Source organism: Eumetopias jubatus, unplaced genomic scaffold (assembly GCF_037043125.1).
Source record: "Eumetopias jubatus isolate StellerSeaLion01/CBP00866 unplaced genomic scaffold, mEumJub1_p1.0 scaffold_12, whole genome shotgun sequence".
Taxonomy (NCBI): Eukaryota; Metazoa; Chordata; class Mammalia; order Carnivora; family Otariidae; genus Eumetopias; species Eumetopias jubatus.
The window spans coordinates 3,120,754-3,140,968 of record NW_028274818.1 but is presented as its reverse complement, the minus strand read 5'-3'; the positions used below and the strand labels follow the sequence as shown (position 1 = coordinate 3,140,968).

At 57.7% G+C, this 20,215-nt stretch overlaps 1 protein-coding gene across 2 annotated transcripts in view; it reads right to left on the bottom strand.

Moving 5' to 3' along the window:
* Positions 1-12,724: 12,724 nt before the first annotated feature.
* The window catches only part of KIRREL1 (kirre like nephrin family adhesion molecule 1), an 89,671-nt gene continuing 82,180 nt past the window's right edge, over positions 12,725-20,215 (bottom strand). For both annotated transcript variants that reach the window (XM_088016709.1, XM_088016710.1), the window contains exons 11-15: positions 19,896-20,094; positions 18,640-18,747; positions 18,356-18,495; positions 17,691-17,768; positions 12,725-17,575 (exon numbers count right to left, since the gene is read on the bottom strand). In XM_088016709.1, the coding sequence (XP_087872835.1) occupies positions 17,099-17,575; positions 17,691-17,768; positions 18,356-18,495; positions 18,640-18,747; positions 19,896-20,094 (1,002 nt within the window). In that variant the 3' untranslated portion in view covers positions 12,725-17,098. The remainder of the gene's footprint in view (positions 17,576-17,690; positions 17,769-18,355; positions 18,496-18,639; positions 18,748-19,895; positions 20,095-20,215) is intronic.

Genomic DNA, 20,215 nt, shown 5'->3' with positions numbered 1-20,215 from the left:
AGGGGGAGGCCTGGCCAGTGGCCCCTTATTCACCTACATGCGGTGGAGGGGGGAGTACAAAGGGGCCCTGACAAACACAGCCGAGCTTCTGGATCCGGGAGTGGCTCTCTTAACAGGGTGACAGACAGGGACAGGGGCTCCCATGCAGGCCCAAACCCGGCGGCTCTGTGGGAGGCCGGAAGCCAGACCCTGGGGCTGTGGGGAGCCGACTCGGGGTTCTCTGCTGCACCCCCAGAGCCTAGAGGGGCCCGACGCTGCTGGGCTCGGCTCCAGAGCTGATGGGAGCCCCAGTCCCTCCCGGGGGCTCTCTGGCCTCCGAGGCTCCACCCCACGCTCCCCACGCTCCCCACTCCCACCTCTTCATGTCTTTCCTTCTCTTTCCGATTAAAACCTTTTCTATTGCATGACAGGATTTTTTTAATGTTCCCAGGAGAAATACGGGAGACAGTATATATAGCCTACGAACCTCCTACACTGTTTTTTTATATTAAAATGGTAGTGATTTTCACTGTAATCTTGAATTTATAATTATTTTATGTGGACCAGCATGGAATCTAATAAAAACAAATCAAACAGATAAACGTATTAAGCTTTTTTTTTTTTTTAAAGAAAAACAGACTGCTCCAGCCAAGGGATGCTCCGACCTCAGTTTTAAATCCTCCCGGAGCTGAAGGAGAGCCTCGTCGTCCTCATCAATAGGATGGGAAAGTACTGTGTTCCCCAGAGGGTCTTGCTTGGAGCAGGGCACACCCTGCATCCGGGGCTTTGTCTGCGGGGTACTTATTGGGCACACAGCAGTCTGGCACTGGACGTGATCTGGTTTGGCCTGTATCCTCAGAGAGCCGAATAGGAAGGGTCCTCTGTGGGCCCACCGAGGCAGGGGGAACCCCCGTCCTCCACTGAGGGGCCCGGGGAGCTGCGGTGAGGGGCTTCTGGGATCAGCAGCTCTGTCCCGGGCCGAGCTTTCCTCGGCCCCTCTCGTCGCATCTGTGTGGTGCACCTCTGCCTCTTGCTGGTTCTTGCCTCGGCCCAGATGAGCAGCTCCCCTCAGAGCCATGGTGAAAGCACCTGCGGTCGGTGGTATCCGCTCCCCGCCTGGGCCGGCCCCACGGGGGCCCCGAGCAGGTCCCCACCCACACCAGGGACCTGGCCTCCGCTCTCTGGACCCATCTCGGCGGGCTCTGCCATTCTCCTGCCTGCCCTCCCCTCCAGCCTCCTCCCTGTCTGGCTGGCTTCTGCTCAGCCTCCTCTGCCTCCGGCGGCCCCTTTGTTCTCTTCCCTGAGATCTGTAGCTGAGGAAAGCTTCCTCCTCCCTGTCAGGCCGATTCATCCTCCTGCCACCTCCCGCCTGGCTGGCTCTGTGGGTATCACTCACCTCCTCCGGGTTCTCTGCCTTCCCTTGGCTCCTCCTTCTTTCCCTGAGCAGTGGCTGAGCCCTGGCAAGTGCACCCAAGACGCCCTCGGCCTCAGCAGCAACCCCGGTGATACCTTCCCGCCCCGGCATGTGTGCATCCCCACTGTGACACAGACCTCTTGGGGCACACACGTCCCGGCCTTTCACTGAGGAGCCACCTTTCCCTTCCTGAGAAGGAGCGGGGCTGCCTCGACCATAAACCCACAGGTTCTTGGGAGGAGGTGCCCCTACGTTATTGGGAAGTTCAGCAAAACCCAGACACAGGGCTCTCCGATGCCAGAGGCTCAGAGGAGATTCAGGCAGGTCCAGGTCCCCACAACACCCCAAGACGTGTCCCGGAGGGGCCCAGGCCATGGCCCCGGGTCAGGTCCTGGCCCGGGCACTTCTCTCGCTCTCCTCGCCCTGCCTGTGGGGGCCCTTCGGGCTCCTCTGGCTCCTCTCTTGCCTCCCTTGCTCCCCAAGGACATTGCCTGAGGATTTCAGGGCCCCCCGCCCCACCCTAACCGTCCCACCCCACACTCTTGCTTGCGGCTGCATTTGTCTCCAGCTCCGTGTCTGCCCTGCTCCTGTGGCACACAGGCCCCAAGTCACTCCTGCTGCCCCTTGCTCTCCCCAGCCACTCCTCGCTCGGCTCTGCTACGCATGGGCCGCCTTCGACGGGAGCCCTCCCGAGTCCATGAGCACAGGGGACGCTCCCTGCCTGGGATATTCTGGGATAGCCTCTACCCTCACATCGTAACAGGCCTGTAGGACCTCCGAGTCCACCCAAGGCAACCTCCTTACTTTACAGCGGGGAGAAGGAAGGCCCAGAGGGGAAGGGAGGCACCCCAAACACGCAGCTCACTCGCCGGACTAGGAACAGCTCGGCCCGCGCTGCTGCACTCACCCTCGGCTGTGCTGTGCGGACAGACGCCTGGATGCAAGGTCCGCAGCCTGGCCCGAGGGTGCCAATGGCGTAGGGCAGGGCGGGGGTGACCGCAGGGGTGGTTTGTGTGTGGGGACCGCAGAACAGACCCCTGCCAGCTTTCTTCTGAGTGCGTGCAGAAACTCACCAACCCAGCCACAGTCACTGGTGGATCCGACATCCCTCACCCCAAGGCGCTCACCCCAGGAGACCCCTGCCTGGCAAGGTCTGGGCTTCACGAGGGAAGCGCCTCTGGTGAACGAGAAGGCTGTGGGCAAGCCCTCCGGTGAGGCAGGTGCACATCCTTGGGATCTGTGTGGATGTTTCGTCACCTGGAAATGACAGGAGGATCCTGGAGGATCCTGGGGGTGTCTTCCCGTGGGCATAGGGATGAAGGTTAGGGTCCGCGAGGGAACAGATTGTGAGGGAGAAGGAGGGACAGAGATGGCCTGGGGTGGGGGGGAGTGAGCCAGGGTCCCCAGAGGCTGAGTCCCCGCAGGGAGGGGACGGTTGCTGTCATCCGTACGCCCCCTCCCGCCCCACCCCGTCCCAGCACTAAAAAGAGGGTGTTGGGAGAAAGAACCACTAGGGTCAAGAACGTGGAGCAGAAGGACAGAGGGCAGCGGGGGAAAGGAAGCAAGCTGCAGAAGAGGAAGGGCAGGGTGGGCCGCGGAGCCCCCGGGCCCCTTCGTGCAGCCCCAGCCCTCACGCCCGCCCTGCCTGCCCGCCTCGCCACACTCCAGCACAAACCATTGCAGAGAGCAAACTACCTTCTTGCGTCCGAGATGGGTCCCCAGGGCGGGAGGCAAATTGCCTGCCTCGTGCGTAATAAACCAGACGTGGAGAGGAGGCTGCAGTCCCGCGCCTGGAGCCCCTGCCGGAGCCTGGGTGCCCACGGGGGCGGGGGCAGGAGCACCTCAGCCTGCCTGGAACACCGGGCAGCCCGTCCCTGCCCCCACACCCAGTCCACACACAAGTGGGTGACCGACTTATTCCAGGAAAACCATGCCAAGCGCTGGGAACCTTGCCTGGATGCCTTCTTTCCCCGGGAAAAAGTAGGCTGCCTTTCTCATCCTTCACGTCCCCGCTCAGAGGTTACATTGTCCTCGCTTTGAACCCTCAACAGTTACAAGTAATGGCTTTCTCTTCTTGCTAAAGCAGCACTATGTTCAGATTCCTAGGGTTTAGAGATCACCTCGCAAGTCCACGGATTTGCTGACAGGTAGGTCTCCGCTCTTGGACGGCACGTCCCCGAAGGACAGAAACCATCATTTACGTGTCTCCACACTTCCAGAGACTTAGCAGAGTCCCGTGCTGAAGGACTGAGTGGGTTTAAACGATGAAACCAGAGGCCGGGGTCGCCAGTCCGTCACACGTCCTTCCCCTCCACTCACTGCTGGCTTCCCGCATCTCCTGCTCTCCTGGAGATTCTACCTGGAAGGGGAAGGGCTACACACAGGTGCTCTCCCTTGGGAGGCTAGCCACCCCTGGGCACTGTGCAGGAAGAGGATGCTGAGCGGGGGAAGGAGTATATACTGAGCCCGATCCCTGCCTGCAAGGGGCTTCCAGTCTCCTGACAGAGAGAGAGAGAGAGAGCGCACCCAGCATGCCAAGTGCATAGAAAGAGAAAAGCAGGGAGCCACCAGCTTTTCCTGTGATAAGGCAACGGCCACAAGCGTGTCTGTGACCCTGAGTGCAGAGATGGAAGCCCCGGGAAGGAACCCCTAGGCAGAGCTTGTAATTAGACAGGAGCAGGTAGGGACAACACCTTCAGGGAGGAGGCAGAGCCCAGTACGCGTTTGTACGACGACCAGGAGTTAGCCAGGACAAGGTAAAAGGGGATGGACTCCGTTCCGATGAGAGACCCACCTGTTCCAAGGAGGCAAGAAATGGCACATGCCTCATTCCCGGGAACGTAAAGTAGACTCACAGGTGATATCCTTAAACCTCAGGAAGGGACTCAGCGAGACATGAGGCCGGAAAGACGGGGTCAGGTCACGGAGGCCCTTAAGCAAGTTACTAATGGGCTTAATTTTGTCCCGACCTGGACAGGGAGCCATGGAATGACTTCAGGGACAAGCGTATCACATCAGATTTGCACTTGAGAAGGATTATTCCCGCAGCAGATTCAAGTGTGGTTTAGATGGGGTCAGGCTGGAGACGGGAATATCGGATCAGAGGCTGTTGCATTAATACAGAAAACAGTGAAGAAAGCCAAAAACCAGAGCAGAGGAATGGAAGGGAGAGGAGAAGCCAGGCCGGAGCGTGAGGGAGGGCGGCAGAATCAGCCGGTCTGGGTGGTGGATCCGGGAAGGTGAGGAAGGGCAGAGACTCAAGCCTGGCTCCCGAGGTGTTGGCGTCGGCCCCTTCGGGGAAGGAAAGGTGGGTTCTGCAGGAAGGGCATGCTGTGCTTCGGTGCTGGGGAAGACAGAGACAAACGGAGGTAGCCGGCCACAGAACTCCCTGAGTCACCAGCCTAAGGCTGGAGCCTTAGAGACAAGAGAGTTGATGGGATGTCCCTCGGTGGTGTGGGTCCAGGGAGGAGGGGGCCCCGGACAAGAGCCTGGAGAATGCCTAGAGGTCAGGGGCAGGTGGAAGAAGGAGAGCCCCCCTCTGAGGAGTGGTCAGAGAGATGGGGGGAATCTGAGCCACGCTACAGGGCGGAAGGAGGGGATCCCCGTGCTCAGTGCTGCCGACAGGTCAAGGAAGTGGCAGGACAGACTCCTAGAAGGACAAAAGAGTTCATTGCATGTCCTGCCTTACCTGCCAAGGTTACCTCTGCCTTTCAGTGTCTCTCTGCTCCTTTATAGTCCCATCAATTGTAGAAAACTGTAGTGCACAGGTCCCGTCCACGGACACTCAGACGCGCTGCACCCGGTGGGTTGGTGCTTTGTGCACAGGCCAGGTTTGCAAATTCATGGCAGAATCCCTGGCTGGCCCATGTAATGTGGCCTTCTGGATCTTCCCTTGAACCTGCTGAGATGCCTTACTGGATCTGTCATTAATGCATGGGTTAAATACAATGTTTGACATGTGTCCACTTTATATTTGTATGAAGTCACAATCCAACCTTTGTTTAAAAAATGATCCCATAACAGAGTAGCTGAAAAGTGACCACTGGGCTTGATGACCGGGGCACGGTGTGTTTGGGAGTCTTGGCAGGAACAGAAGCAGACTGTAGTGTGCTCGAGTCTGACTGGAGGGCCGAGCTCGGGCACTGGCCGGAGGGCACCTTATTGCAGAAAGAAAGACGCTCCTCTTCCAAATGTCCAGACCGTGGTAAGCTGCGCTGGGCATACACTGACAGGCACAAATGACACCACCAAGGAAGGGCACTTAATGGGGCGTGGTGGGTGGAGGGCTTCCTGGAGGAGGTGAATCCTCATTTGAGTCTAAATAAGAGGAAGGCAAGCCTCCTTTTTCTCTCGGGTGCTGGAGGCCTAGAAGGAGTCCGAGACGCTGCACTGAGTCAGCGTCCAGTATGAGGGAACTAGCTGCGGTGGGAAGGCCTTAGGGTCCCAAAACCCAGACCCTGGCTCCTGCCACTGATTTGCCAAGACTGTTGCAGACACAGAAGCTGGTGCAGAGCGTTTGAAAGCGTCTGCTCCTGAAAATCCAGGTTGCCCTGTGGCCGCGACCTCAGAATCTTGCACCCCAAGACGTTAGCTGCTAGAAGGATCGGAGATCAGCGGTCCAGATGCCGTTCTGGTCATATATGTTCCCCGATTTCTTTTTTTTTTTTAAGATTTTATTTATTTATGTGACAGAGAGACCCCACGCAGGGGGAGCAGGCAGAGGGAGAGGGAGAAGCAGACTCCCCAGTGAGCAGGGAGCCCGATGCGGGGCTCGATCCCAGGACCCTGAGATCACGACCTGAGCTGAAGGCAGCGTTTAACCGACTGAGCCACACAGGCACCCAGATATTCCCGATTTCTTACAGATAAAAGAGGTGAAGGTGCCCTCGGGGAGTGTCAGCATCGTTGACAGACCTCGGGTCCCAGAATCGGACCCCTGCAACCAGCCCGTGGGCCTGAGCCCAAACACGAGACTTTTCTCCTCAACCCTCCAGAACACAAGTGTTTCTACGCATGCCTTGAGGTGCTTTTACCCGCAGGGAGATTTTAAATCCGGGAAGCACCTGTTTCCAGGGCCAGGGTCCGGGTCCTCCTGTGAGAACGGGGCGGTGCCTGAGCAATGAGGTCTCGCCTCTTTTCCTAGCCTGGGGAAGGGCTGCCCTTTCAAAGGGGAATCTGGGGTGCCAACTTCTTTTCGTGGCATGTAGCCAGGACCAAAGGGATAGGCATCAAAAAATGGTTTTAATAACTGAAGAGACTGTTAATAGCCTTTAGGTTATTAGAAAGAGAGCTGGAGCCCCGGGGTGCTCTGAGGCCAGAGGCTTCTGGGGCTCGTGTGCAGAGCTCTTCTCTGTGCGTGGAGGAGGGGTGTTCCCTTAAAGGTCTGGCTCCAGGGGCCCATTCCTCTGAACGTTGCATGCAATCACATGTATGAAATGCCTGGCACGTTTACTTAATATGCGTTAGCTTCTTCCCCTCCCTAAGCATCCCCAAAACCGTGGTGGTTTCACTGAAGGAAGGGGTCCAGCATTTCACTCGGGGACAGAACGTCCCTGCGAGCAAGGAGGTCAGTCGGAAGAAGTGACAAGGGTAGCAAGGGGTAGGGCCCAGGGGACCCGCCAGGAGTGTGGACTGTATCCCACCCGGGATGGGAAGGCGTGAGGCCTGAAGCAAAGGAGTGATGGGGTGTCGTTTACACTTCAAGAGGTTTCCTTCGGTTGTGCTATTTTAGTGGAAGTCCAATTTTCTGGCCTTGGTGGTGGAATGAAGATCAGGTGCATTTCTGCAAGGCGCTAACAACCCCTCAGAGAATGTCTGCTGTGGGGGACTGATTCTGGGGCACAGGCAGGGACGTGGGGAGGCTGCTTAGCCACTGCGGGGGCGGGGCAGCGCTGAGGGGCCGCAGGGCTGGGGAGGGCGCTGGAGGCTGTGGTGGAATTTGGGACACAGGCTCATTTAATACCCAACTGCACGAGGTCTCCCTCCAGCTCAGGAAGTAGGTCGTTACCCCCCTTTCGTGGTTAAGAAAACTAAGACTCAGGGCGCCTGGGAGGCTCAGTCAGTGAGGCGTCTGCCTCTGGCTCAGGTCATGATCCCAGGGTCCTGGGTCCAGCTCCGCATGGAGCCTGCGTCTCCCTCTCCCTCTGCCTCCTCCCCCCGCCACCCAGCTCTTGCTCTCTCTCTCAGATAAACAAATAAAATCTTAAAAAAAAAGAAAGAAAGAAAGAAACTGAGACTCAGAAAGTGTCAGTGATTTGTCCAAGGTCACATGACTAATAGATGGAGGTTGGACTAGAATCCTTATCTCCTGATGCTCAAACCAGGGTGCAAACAGACCTGGATCCTGACAGCCAGGTCTGGGACATTGTGATGCCCGCCATCCTACTGAAAAGTTCCAAGTAGGCCCACGGCACAGGACATTCCAGGTCTCAGGACACTCCGGAGAACTGAGGTTGTGGTGCTGGGCTTGGCCATGGCTGAGCTGCAGGACATGGGCAGCCCTCTTACTCTGTTTCCTAGGGGTTTCTACCTGAGAATCTGGCACATTCTCCCACTGCAGTGGACATGATGGTCTCAGGGCCTTTGGGAAGTGACGGGACCACCATTCCCTCCTGGGGAAGAGCCAGAAGGCAGTGTATTTACTGAAAACGAGGAGGTGAGGGAACGCAGAGAACCTTAGCGGGGTGGCGTACGGAACTCTCCCCGATTGGTGGGGTGCAGCAGGAAACACTGCCTTCCTAGGATTGTTCAGAACTCACCCTGCAGGCACGGCGCGGGAGAGGAGGCAGTCAGGGAACCACGTCGCAAAAGAAAGGGTTTGCAGAATCAGAAATATCTAACTCAGGACAGAGGTGTCTCTAAAGAGACATGACGTCATGGCAACAACTGCACAGCTCAATATCAAAAGGGCCACGTGGGGAAGGGGGGCCGGTTCCCCAGACAGCAATGCCCCGGAGACTGGATTATAGCCACTGGGTGAAAATTGCAAGGAGGAAGATTCATGCTTAATAGAAGGAAGCCATGTCTTCCAATTAATCCTGCCAAAATAATAGAAAAGGCTGTTTTTTAAAGTGGTGATAATAAATTAGCAACACTGCACATTTACATCTATTAGGTTGAACCATATAAAATTGCTGATGTTCAACCATTTCTGACCTAGAAAAATAGCAGTTTCATATGGCTTGACTTACTACATTTTCCCAAAGTCCTTTTCAATGGCCTGCAAGTCCTCCCAAGATCTGTTCCAGTTGCCTTTCTGACAGGATTGGCTACCACCTCTCAGGACACCCTCAGCTGGGCCTTGAACACCCAACACTCCTTTCTGCCTCGGGGCCTTTGCAATTGCTCTTCCCTCTGCCTAGCATATTCTTTCCCCGAGCTTACCCTTCCTCTTCTCTTATTGTCCACCCCCCTCTTCCCAGCATCCCTGCCATCTACCCGCGTACTCTGCTCTGCCTCCCCCTCCACCTGCTGCCATCCATCATTGTCCTGTGAGCGCCATGACTGCAGGCACTCGGTGCTGCCCTGCAGCACCCCCAGGATCTGGAATAGTACCAGACACGTGGCAAATGTTCAATAAATATTTTTGGCATGAATGAAGGAATGATTTTTTTTATCAATGAGCAAACCGAGGCCTGGAAGGGTCAAATGATTTTTCCCAAAGGCATAGAGCTGGTGCCTGGGGAAGCCAGGGGGAAGACCCAGCATTTGGATCCCCAAGTCCAGACTCCGTAAAAAGCCACCCCTGCTTCCCAGGCTCGAGGGTCTTGATGCAGAGCCTGTCTCTGAGACCAAACAGGGCCTCCTGCTTTGGGTCCATAGTTGGGCCAGATGTCCCGGAGGTACCCTCAACTCTTGAGTGTGTGACCCCATTAGGCATCTATTTTAGAGAAGGCTCCAAGAAGAACACAGTGTTGGTCATCTCCCAGACACGCACGACTGGGGTTCCAGACCAGGAGCGTGGGCATGACACTGCCTGAAATGAAGAGTCCCAACCAGTGTCTCTTTCAGGGAGCTGGAGCATTCATCTGAGCCGCAAAATATGAACTATTCCCCAGTTTGCAAATGAATGCAGGATGTGTTTGCATGGCGACTACCAAGAGAGCAGTATTATGTGGAGACGAAAAGACAAAGCTCCCCGTCCAATTCTGGAAGCTGATGGCTCTGCTCTCCCCGGGAGGCTGCCTCTGTACGGCTAATTACAGTGAGTAAGGAAATGGAAAAGTAAGGAAGTGATCTTTCTCCTCCCCCAGGTTCCGGCTTTGCAAAGAGCTGGTCTTTTGGTTTTAGAACCCGGGGGGCCCGACCAGATAGGCTCTGCCAGGCACATCCCCTGCTATCAGGTCACTGCTAGAGCTGTCAGTATCCAGTGTGCCTGTGGGAGCTGGGGGGCGTTGCTGGCAGCAAGGTGTGTGTCTGGGTAGGATGCTGCAGTGTCAATAGACCAAGGTAATTGACTCGCATTTGAATAGCATTTAGCAATTTGCAAAGGGTTTTCTGTATCTCCTCCCACTGAGCACTCACAGTTTGCAAAGAAAAGGTAGTCAGAAAATGTGCTGACCTGCGGGGGAGAGGGGGCAGGGGTGGTGGATAGTGGAGGCATGAGCCACTGCTGGGGGGCAATTTTTCACCGGCTCTGGATGTCTCTAAGGAAAGGGGCCCAGGGCCCCGGGGCAGATACCCACCACTCCCCTTTCTCCAGGCTAACAAAATCTACCCAGTAGTCATGTGCTAGGAACTCTGCTAGGCACTTTGTGTGGGCGAGGAGCTATTGTCAGTGCCTGGAGGAGAAAAGCGGGATGTAGAGACCCGAGGTCAGGCAGGAGCAAGCGGAGAAGGTCCGTGTTCGTCAGGGTGGGCCGTGCTGTGTCACAGTAACAAGCAACTCCACACTTTCATGAACTGAACTCAACAAAGATCCATTTCCCCCTCAAACTCCGTGTTCATCATGGCTTTGCGGAGTCACCCAGGGACCCAGGCAGAGAGGGACCCACTTTACGAAGCCGCACCATCTGGAATAAATGAGCTCCTGTGGCCAGGCAGAGGAAGAACTGGAGGGTCTCACACTAACGATTAAGAGCTTTGGTCTGCAAGTGACAAGTCACCTCTGTTTATAGCACCCTGGCCCAAACGAGTCAGGTTGGCCTTGTCCAACAGCCAGGGGGCTCGGAGAGACCCAACTTCAGCGGGCATTGGCCCTGTCCAACCTTGTGCAAACTCACTTGAGAGCCCATGCTTTGAGTCACCATGCTGTCCTGCCTCATGAAACACCAGGTCCTCGAGGTGTGCCCCCCCCCCCCAGCTCAGTGCCCTGCGTGCACGGGGCTCCTGGCTTTCCTCTTCTTCTCCCCATCCACATCCCTCCAGCACACACGAAGCCACTGTATGCCAGGCACTCTGTCGGGTGGTTAGGATACTAAAATACATGATACATGATCTCTGTGTTCAAGTGCCCTTATTTTAAGAGGACAGTGTTAATGTGTCATAACCTGCCTAACCTGCCTATAATACCCTGCCCTCGGAGCAGACAGCTGGAAATGAGATCAGCCCCATGCCGCTCACCTGCCCCAGGACTTCCCGGGAGGGAGTGAAGGTGAATCAATCATGAGTCAGGCAGGGCTTCCTAGAGGAGAGGGCGTTTGAGCTGGGCCCTAAAGATGAGTACAATCTGGAAATGAGGAGGCAAAAGGACCGGTGCATTCCAGGCAGAGAAGGAGACCTGAGGCCTCAGCACAGAGGCTGGGGGCGAGCAGTGGGGCATGCCCCCAGGGCAGCACTCCATCTAACGGCAAAAACGCTGGGGGAGTGACGGGGAGAGTTGCATGAGCCCGTCCTCTGGGAAGATGGTCTGGATGTAGATCAGTGGGGACCCAAACTTCAGGCTTTGGTGAGGAAGGGCAGACAGGAGGCTGTGCCTCGGGCCAGAGGACTTCACAAGGAGGAAGTGGCTTTTCAAACTCTGCCAGGCTTGGCAATTACCACTGGTCCTCAAGCTGGGGGTGACTGAAGGGAGTGGCTGGAGCCCCCGTCACAGGCAGAGGCCTAGAACACGGGACAAGCTCCTGTGGTGCCCTTGTGTCAGGAGCAGAGTGGTGCCCTCTACAGCTCACAGGCTTGTCCCCAAGAGCCTGCTGGCCCGTGCTGGGCTTTGGGGATGCACAGAGGAAGCAGGTGCCTCCCACGCGGACCCACCGCACACGGCTTGGCCTAACGGACTCACCAGGGTCTCCATGTTTGCACACCTGCTTCTTTCTCCTCTGTTTTTTTTTTTTTTTCTTTACTCTATTCTGTTTGTTTCTGGCCCCCAACTATCGTGCCAGGTTTTACCTGCCCCGGTTCAGCTCACCTGGCTGCAGCCCCCAGGTCCACCTGCACCTGAGCCTCTCATTCCCGCCCACATGGGACTAGCCTCAGGCCACCGACAGGCTCCTGGTCCTGGACACGGCGTCTCCCCACGGCTCCCACTGCACCAGCCCGTCAGCGGGGCCTCTGACTGTGACCTCCAACCTTCTTGGAAATGGGTTACATTACCTCTAAAGTATTTTTCAGCTCTCCCATCCCTACCTCTGCCTCCGATTGTGTCCTGTGTCCCTTGCACACAGAACGGCTACCGTGGACCAGCTTTGGTTTGCGTGGCTGTTACGTGGATGATGCAAACAATAAAGCCTTTTATCTCTCTGATGATTTATAGCTTTCAAAAAACATGATCTGAAAACAGCCGTTTTTCCCCCAGTGATCCTCAAACGCTCCTGTCAAATGACCAAAGTGAAGTCCTTGCGAAAGCCACTACACTCCAGGATTTCAAATTTCTCAGCGGGATGGCCCGTGTGGGCCTCCACAGCACCCGCTCACACCTCCTCACTCGGAACCAGAAGGCCACAGGTTTGGGAACTTCGCTGCGGACCCAAACCTCTGCATCTTAATAAATGCAACCCATCTGGCTCCCACCCTCTCCCAGTTCCTTCGGGATCCGGACCCCGGGGTCAGTCGCCCCCTTTCCTGCCCCATAATCGGATTTGGCACCAAACTTTAGGGTGCGGTGACCTCCCGCTGTTTGCCCCCCTCCCCCCCACAGCTGCTGGCTTCCCTGGCCGCAGGGCCCTGAGACAGCCACAAATATAAGTAACCGCCTGGAGGACACAAATAGATCCTCTCTGCAATCTCAACCCAAAAATCTCTCTTTTCCCCAAATTTGACCATTTCACCCCAAATCAGGCAAGCTTTTAAGTAACGAGAGCTGCTCATGCCTTAAATAACACAAAACATGGTGCTTTTTAAAACATTTATATTTATATATATAAAAAAATTAAATATATATAATATATAGTGTGTTTGAGACTAAAAATATAGTACATAATATTTAAAAAAAAGGAAAATGAAAACAGGCAGAATAGGAAAAGGCGTGAGGACACACAGACACACATTGCTAAAAACCTACGATGGTCTGTCCTAACAAAAATAATATATTTTTTTCTCTTCTCTTGTCATCCTGGATCCATTTATTGTTGGGGTTTGGGAGGAGAAAACTCAACTGGAGCCCCAAGTAGAGGCTGTGACCCCAAGGGTGGCTGGGGTGGAGAGTGTGACTTCCGGGGCCCCAGGGCTCCTCCGGGCAGACTTGGTGCAGCCCGGCCTCCGGGCAGCGCTCGGCTGTGCTCTCCCCAGTGGGGGGTCTTCCCGGGGCAGCGTCTGACCTCCAGAAACAGGTAGAAGGCCCCACAGCCCACCGACCCTCGAAAAGGCTGGTGGTTGTGGCCAAAACGAAAAGCCAGGAGCAGGGGCAGGAGGCTGGCGGGAATGTGGTAGTTCTATGCAAATGGAGCTACTATTATTATTATTATTATTACTGTTATTATTTTTAAGGGCAGGCTTGTACCAGAGCCGCCCATATGGCCTGTGACTTCTGCACAGCAACGCCTTCTCCAGGGACGGGGCCTGGAGCTCCCTCACAGTGATGCAAGAAAATGGGCACCTCCCCCAACCCCCCCATTCTGAAGGGCAGGGGAAGGCAGGACAAGGGAGGGGGATACTTAAATGCTAGTTTTATAGCCTCTTCACAAAAATAGATGCCTTTCCAAATTACATCCCTCGGTCTATGGAGTGCCCCGTGACTCTCTCCTCACTGGTCCCACCAGGCAGGGCCGTCACGAACACCTTTCAGGTGATTCCCCGACAAGAGGCGCAAGGCGGGGACCCGCCGGGGACACACTGGAGTGGTAGAGAAGCCTCGGTTTCCACGGCCGGGGCAGGGCGCTCAGTCCTGGAATGCTGCCCTCAAAGTGATGGGCCTGCAGATGGGGGGTCAAGCCAACCTTTTCCATCCCAGGCACGGCGCTCGGGGGAGCACCGCTCCATCCCTGCTGGCTCCCCTTCCTGACCTCACGAGGACGCTGGGGCTGGGCTTAGAGGGATCCAGGATTCGAGATGCAGTGTGAGCACCCCCACGAGGGAAGAGACTGCAGCTCACCCACAATCACCAGAGCCTCTTCGAGGTCGAGTTCACGTCAAAACTTCCCTCTACTGCTTCACAGAGGGGTCAGCCGTGCTCACGCCTCACCATCTGGCTCGGGAGACCCTGGCCGGCAGGTTCACCTCCTCAGTGAGAGGGCTGCGCCGTCCCTGCGCTCCTGAGGACAGCGTGGATGGTGGCTACTCCCAGTTCCCCCTCGGTCAAAGCTGCCCGAAACCAGGGCACCAGTGGAGGAGTCTCCCTGCCCCGCCCTGGCCACAGACGCCTTTGCCACACGGGCAGAATTCCGAGCGGGCTCCCAATGTGAGCGACCATTCCCAATGGTCAGAGGATAAGCGCACGCCAATCTCACCCAGGCTCAGGGTATGCTTTGTTGCCGTTTGGCATCCAGGGGAACCTAGTGGAAACTTATTCGCAACACTTCCAGCAAGAGGCCCACAGTGAAAGCTTTTTTCAAGAGAGTAGAACCTTCTACCACCCCCATCCCTTCCCTGCTCACGTCCTGTTCCCAGCTCCTCACCAGGGGTGGCTGGGCCCCCCACCTCACCGAATGAATACAGCAAGAGCCGAGTAATTCTAGGGTTGTGCCACCCTCCCCCTATTTTTAAGGCCAGAAAATCGGGGGCAGTAAATGTAAAGAGGTTAGGCCAAGGTCACAATGGCAGCTTCAGGATGGCGTCCCCGATCTCCTGACCCCTAGTGCCTCGCTCTTCTCACTAAGATGAGAATATCAAAGGCGATCAGGATCACCAAGGTGACCACATCAAGTACTCTCGGCACCCTGCTGGAGGGCCCCAGCCTCCAACAGCAAAGCTCTACTACGTTCAAGGGTGCCTTCCACTCCCCAGAAAAGCAATTCCATTTGGCCCAACAGGCAGGCCCCGGTTCCGATTGTGATCAGATGAACAGCGTGCAAATAGAGGGCAGAGAGGGCCTGGGGCGCCGGGGTCTCTCTGTGCCTTGCACTGTGCACGCTCCATACCCAGGAGGGGCCGGTTACTGGGTTAAAGAGCAGAGAGCAGAGAAGGAGCTCTGGCCACAGGCTTCTGAAAGCTAATGGTCCCTGTAGTGTCAACTGAGTTAGCTACTGACCCTGGGCCCCTCCTCTTCATCATTTCAACAGAATGGACCCAGCACTAATAAAAGGGAAGAAACAGAATGTAGCCAAACCCCAAATACAAATGAATATTTTTTGGAATATTCCTGTTTAAAGAGCCATCACCATCTTTAGACTTTAACTGTTTGGATTACGCATGGCTTCTGTTTCTGCGAAGATAATCAGAGTATGCGTGAATTCATCTGCACAGGAACCCGCATCCCTTACCAGACCTTCTCCAGGGGCTCACATAAAATGACTCTGTAGGGAGGGGTCAGCTCCCAGGGGTAGGGGTGGAATGCAGCTGGAGCCTGGACGATGCCCCCCCACCCCCAAGGGACACCCAGGATTTGCCCCTGTTGCTGCAGAAGGGGACGCCGAGGCAGCCTGCCAGGCTGGAACCGAGCTACTTTCTCCCTGGGCATTAGCTGGTCCTTACGAGCAGGGACGGTGAGGAATGTCACCCCACAGACCCATCCGCAAGGGTGGTGATGGTCCGTGGCTGATGACCATGTAACTCATTAAAGCAAACACGACTAATGAGTGGTGACCAGGAGAGAGGGCAAAGCGCGTTCTGGGGATTGCCCCCGAGACTCCACCCGCCGGGAGAAGGGGAGGCTGGGGCGGGGGCACAGTTCTCTTTGGTCAGAGGCGGCGGCTGAGAATGGCCATGTGGAATGTGTGTGTGGGGACAGCATGGGCGTGACTGCCTGCAGTGCCCTTCCGTGCCACCTTCCTCCCTCTCCAGGCCCCTCACCCGCCGTCCCCGAAACTCTGCAACACCTGACGGCATGTCTGGGGCTTGCAATACCCACCCCCTGTGTTCCCCCACACAGGGCCGGTCAACCAAAGCTGGACACTCAAGGCACTGAAAGTGGAAGAAGGAATTTGATTGGTCCAAGAAAAAAAAAGACACTTAACAAACCAAAACCTGTCTGAAGAGCCTATCACCCATGCCCCCGGAAGGTAGCCTCCCCGACCAGCTGGTGGGCAGGACAAGCAGTCTTGAGAGCCAGGCCCCCTCCCTAAGCCTGTCAGAGCCCATCAGGGACAGGTCTTACCACCTGAATGTTTAAAAATGGATTCAAAGTGCTTGGAAATTCAGAGTAATGGACGGTGCTAGGAATCTGGAGGAGAGCAGGTGCCCCCTTTCCTTCCCACTGGGACTTGGGGCTGGGGATTCCCTACAGCTTTTTTTTCTCCCCAAATGAGGTTTTCATTGTTTTTTGTTGTCTTTGAAAAATAGCCTATAGCATCCGGCCCTCACATCACCACTCCCCAGACAGGCTCAAGAGTTAAAGCCAGGATACAGGGCAGGCTGAGGAGGGAAGGGGCTCCTCTAGAGGGGGTTCTGGAAACTGCTTTAAGCACACAGCCTTCCTGCTGGTGAGTCAGGACATGGTTCCCCCACCGTTCCTTTCTGCATGGGGACCCCGTGATCTAACTGGCTGGCCCTGCACAGAGGACAGAGAAAGGGCGGATCTGGATCCTCTGCTGACAGACAGGTGTCCATGATGAGCAGCCAGGACAGCTGGCCCTTTAATCCCAGCTGAACGAGGGCCGGATCTGAACTCAGTGCCAGGGCTGTTCTGTGGACAGCTAAAATCAATCCAAGGTCCCTTCTGCAGTCGCGGAAGGAAGGATGCTGCCGGGGTGTGAATGCAGAGGACAGAGGGGCTGGCCAGGCAAATGTGTTTCCACATATCTGTGCCTGGGCCACCCCCACCCGCCACTGCGTGTCCCCCTAGGCCAACGCCTGCTCATCGTCACACATCCCTGTCCACTTAGGGGAGACCAAAGGGGTGGGGCAGAATGGGAATGCTAAAAAGTGCCCCCTCTGCTCTCCACAACCTTCGCTTCCCTGTTCCCGTGCTGGGGCCAGGCGAGAGCACAGGTCAGAAGAGACACGTCCTCCCGAAGAAGAGGGAAGGGCAGGCCCAGGAGGCTGGGGCATGCACAGAGCACCATCCTCGGGACGGGGTGTTTCCGGGAGACCTGCTCCCCACCTGCCGCAGCCGCGGCGGCGGCGGAGGAAGGCTGGTCCGGGCCGGGAGCGACGCGCAACGCCCCTGAATATCAGGGAACGGCTGTGAGAGCCTCGTCCTCTGCCCCGCAGAGGCGCCCCGGCCGGGCTCCAGGCCTACACGTGAGTCTGCATGCGCTGCTGGAATCGCTGCCCGTAGTCCGAGTGCTGCGAGGTGTAGGAGAAGCGGGTGGCCGTGGCGTACTTGCCGATCGGGTCGTACGCCTCGAACGGGGTCCGCTCCAGGCCGGACGGCGGCGCCTGGGGGTAGCCCAGTCGGTAGGTGGGGTAGCCCGCCGCCGCGGGGAAGGGGTGCGGGTTGAACTTGTCGTAGTTCTCATAGGACAACGTGCCGGCGGAGTCGGCGCCGGCGGGGGCTGCGGGCCCGGGGGCGGCGGGCTCGGGGCCGAAGTCGGACGCGGGGGCGCGGCTGTACGAGCTGAGCTGCGCGTAGCCGCTCGAGTGCGAGAGGCGCGAGGCCGGGCGCCCGTCGAAGCGCGCGGGCCCGGGGGCGCGGTAGTCCGCGTAGAGCACGGCCCGCGATGCCGGCCGGTCCTCGTGGGCGCGCACGTTGTAGTAGCCGTTGGTGGGGTCCTGCGGACGAGGGGCAAGGGCGCAGTGGAGGCGCGGCCGTGGTGCACCTGCCGGGTCCCGCTGGCAGCCCGCGTCCCCCTTCCCCAGCCTGCCCTCGCCCGCCCCGCGCGCGCACCTTCATCTCGTACTCCTCCCGCGTGTCCATGGCGTCGCAGCGCAGGTCCTGCTTCAGGTCCACGTCGTCCTTGAAGGACTGCGGAGCCGCAGGGCGGGCGTCAGGGCCTGCCGGCCTCATCCTGCGCCGGCCCCGCCCCACGCCCTGGGGCCGCCGGAGGGGTCTGGGGCCCCCGGCCCACTGGAGCTCTGAGTCTGAACCCAGCCCAGGAGAGGCTCCGGGGCGCCGGGGGTGGGGAGAGGCCGGAGAGCCGGCCTGGCACCGGGTTTGTCGTGGACGCACAACGTGACCTTGGGTGTGTCACTGCCCCTCTCTGGGACTGTCTCCTCGTCTGAGCTATGGGGCAGTTGGACCAGAAAACTTCTAGGGGCTTCCAAGTCTGACTGTGTGTGTGTGTGGGGGGTAAGGATGGGGCCAAGCGCGGGCCTATGGGGGGACCCCACCTGCCTGTCTTCTGCTGTAGGGGAATCAGCCTGGGGTGGATGTGTGCGTGCGTGCATGTGAGTACATGCAGGAGCATTTGTGCGCCTGTGCGTACACACGTGAGCACGTGTGAGCCTGGGCGTGAGTGTGGCAGGGAAGACAGACAGAAGGTGGTTCGCAGAGCTGGGGCGGGTCCCAAGAACGTGAAGAGGGGAGTGGGCCAGGAGGAACAGGACCCTCACCGAGTAGATGGCCTTCATGACCCGAGTGGCAGTGGACACGCTGGCTGTATCATCCTCCCGGTCTGAATGCATTGTAAGTGGCTCGCGGTTCACAGTCTCCACCTTGATGTCCAGCTTCCTCAGGGTCACGTCCTTGCGACCTGGACAGGGAAGGGCAGCCTGGACGCGCTCTGCCAGCCGCTACAGGCCAGCCCTGGGCACGCGGCGGTCCGGCTGCTGGGAGGGCGCCCTGTCGGGGGGGGGGCGCTGTACGTGCGCGCGCGCGGGGGGAGGCCCGTACTCACTGCCTTTGCGGCGGCGGTAGAGGAAGAACACCAAGGCGATGAAGAAGAATGTGAGCAGGACGCCCGAACCGATGGTGGCCCCGGCAATGATGCCCACGGGCAGCACCTCTTCAGAGGGAAGGAGAGGCTGGGGTGAGGCTGGTGGCTCACAGGGACCTGAAGGCCAGGTGCCAGAGCTCCACTGATATCCGCGGACGCGAACGGTGTTTGCTCAAGTCAGGGGCAGTTGGAGGGGAAGGTCTGCATTGTGTCTGGGTTTAGGCCTGAGCTTCGGCTTGATCAGGGTTGGGAGCATGGCCGTGTCCCGTCCCTGCAGCTGTGACACAGCGTGACCCTGTCCCTGGGGGCCCGTCCTCCCCTCTGCAGCCCACCTGCCTGCGAGGCTTGGCCTCGGCTTCCTGGGCTGGGCTGCCCTTTGAGGTCAGCTGTCTCCACAAACTCCGACCTGTCACCAGTGTCCCCACCTCTCACCACCTCCCTGCCCCCACCCCATGGCCAGGGAGGCACCAGCACCCGCCCTCGCAGGGCTCGCACAGTTCTCCTTGGCTCCCTTGCTCCCCAGAGCTGAGTAGGACCCAGGGAGCCTCCTCCAGCTTCTTCTCCCTTCCTGGCAGTCCTGGACGGATCAGACCCTCGGGAGGTTCTTCCCCTCCTCGCTGGGACCTGCCGTACTCCCTCCGCTCTGTTCTTCCCCACCACCCCGTCGCTGGCTCTCTCAGCTAAGGCACACCTGATGGGAGCCCCCGCCTTTCTGTCCCTCGTCAGAGCTTCCAAAAAAGTCAAAGGCCGTGCCTCCTTCGACATGCAGCGTCTTAAGGGAGGAAGCATGTGCCTCCTAGCAGATGAAGGGTTCTCGAAGAGGTGGGGCACCACAAGCCTGGTGTTTTATAGATATTCTCACTTCATCCCCACGCCAACCCCGTGAGGTGGGTAGTAGTACACCCTTTCATGAAGCTTCTGATTTTCTCCACCTGAAGTCCTTTGCTCCCACTCTGTGTGCTCCTCCACTGACCCAAAACCCCCTCGAGGGCCGGGACCGCGTCTTGCGCACCGCCATCCCTGCTGCCCCTTGCGCAGGGCCGGGCGCAGAGGGGAGGCTCAATGAACGTTTAAAAAAGGGGGTGGTTTTCCCCAGCTGAGCACCAGCGCAGGCTCTGGAGGGTAGGCCCCCGAGAGAGCTGTCTCCCCATAAGGACTGCCAGGGGAGAGAAGAGGGAGCAGAACGCCCAGCTGCCCCGCACCCTGGCCATGGTCACCTCGCTCTTCCAGCTGGATGATGGCTGTGCCGGGCCCAAAGCTGTTCCAAGCTGTGCAATTGTAATGCGTCTGAAAGTCTGCCTCCATGACATTGTTGATGGTGAGCGTGGACAGCACCCCACTGCCCGAGTTGGTCCTCTCCACCGTGTAGCGCTCCAGGGTCCCCACCTCCAGGAAGTTCTCCTTCCATGCCCAGGCCTGGGGGGGGGTAAGGAAGGAGCAGGTGGCAGAAACACCTGACCCACCCACCCTTGTCCCGTGTGCCCTGTGTGTCCCTCAGCCCGGCCCAGCGCTCACTCTGCAACAAGCCCAAGTCACA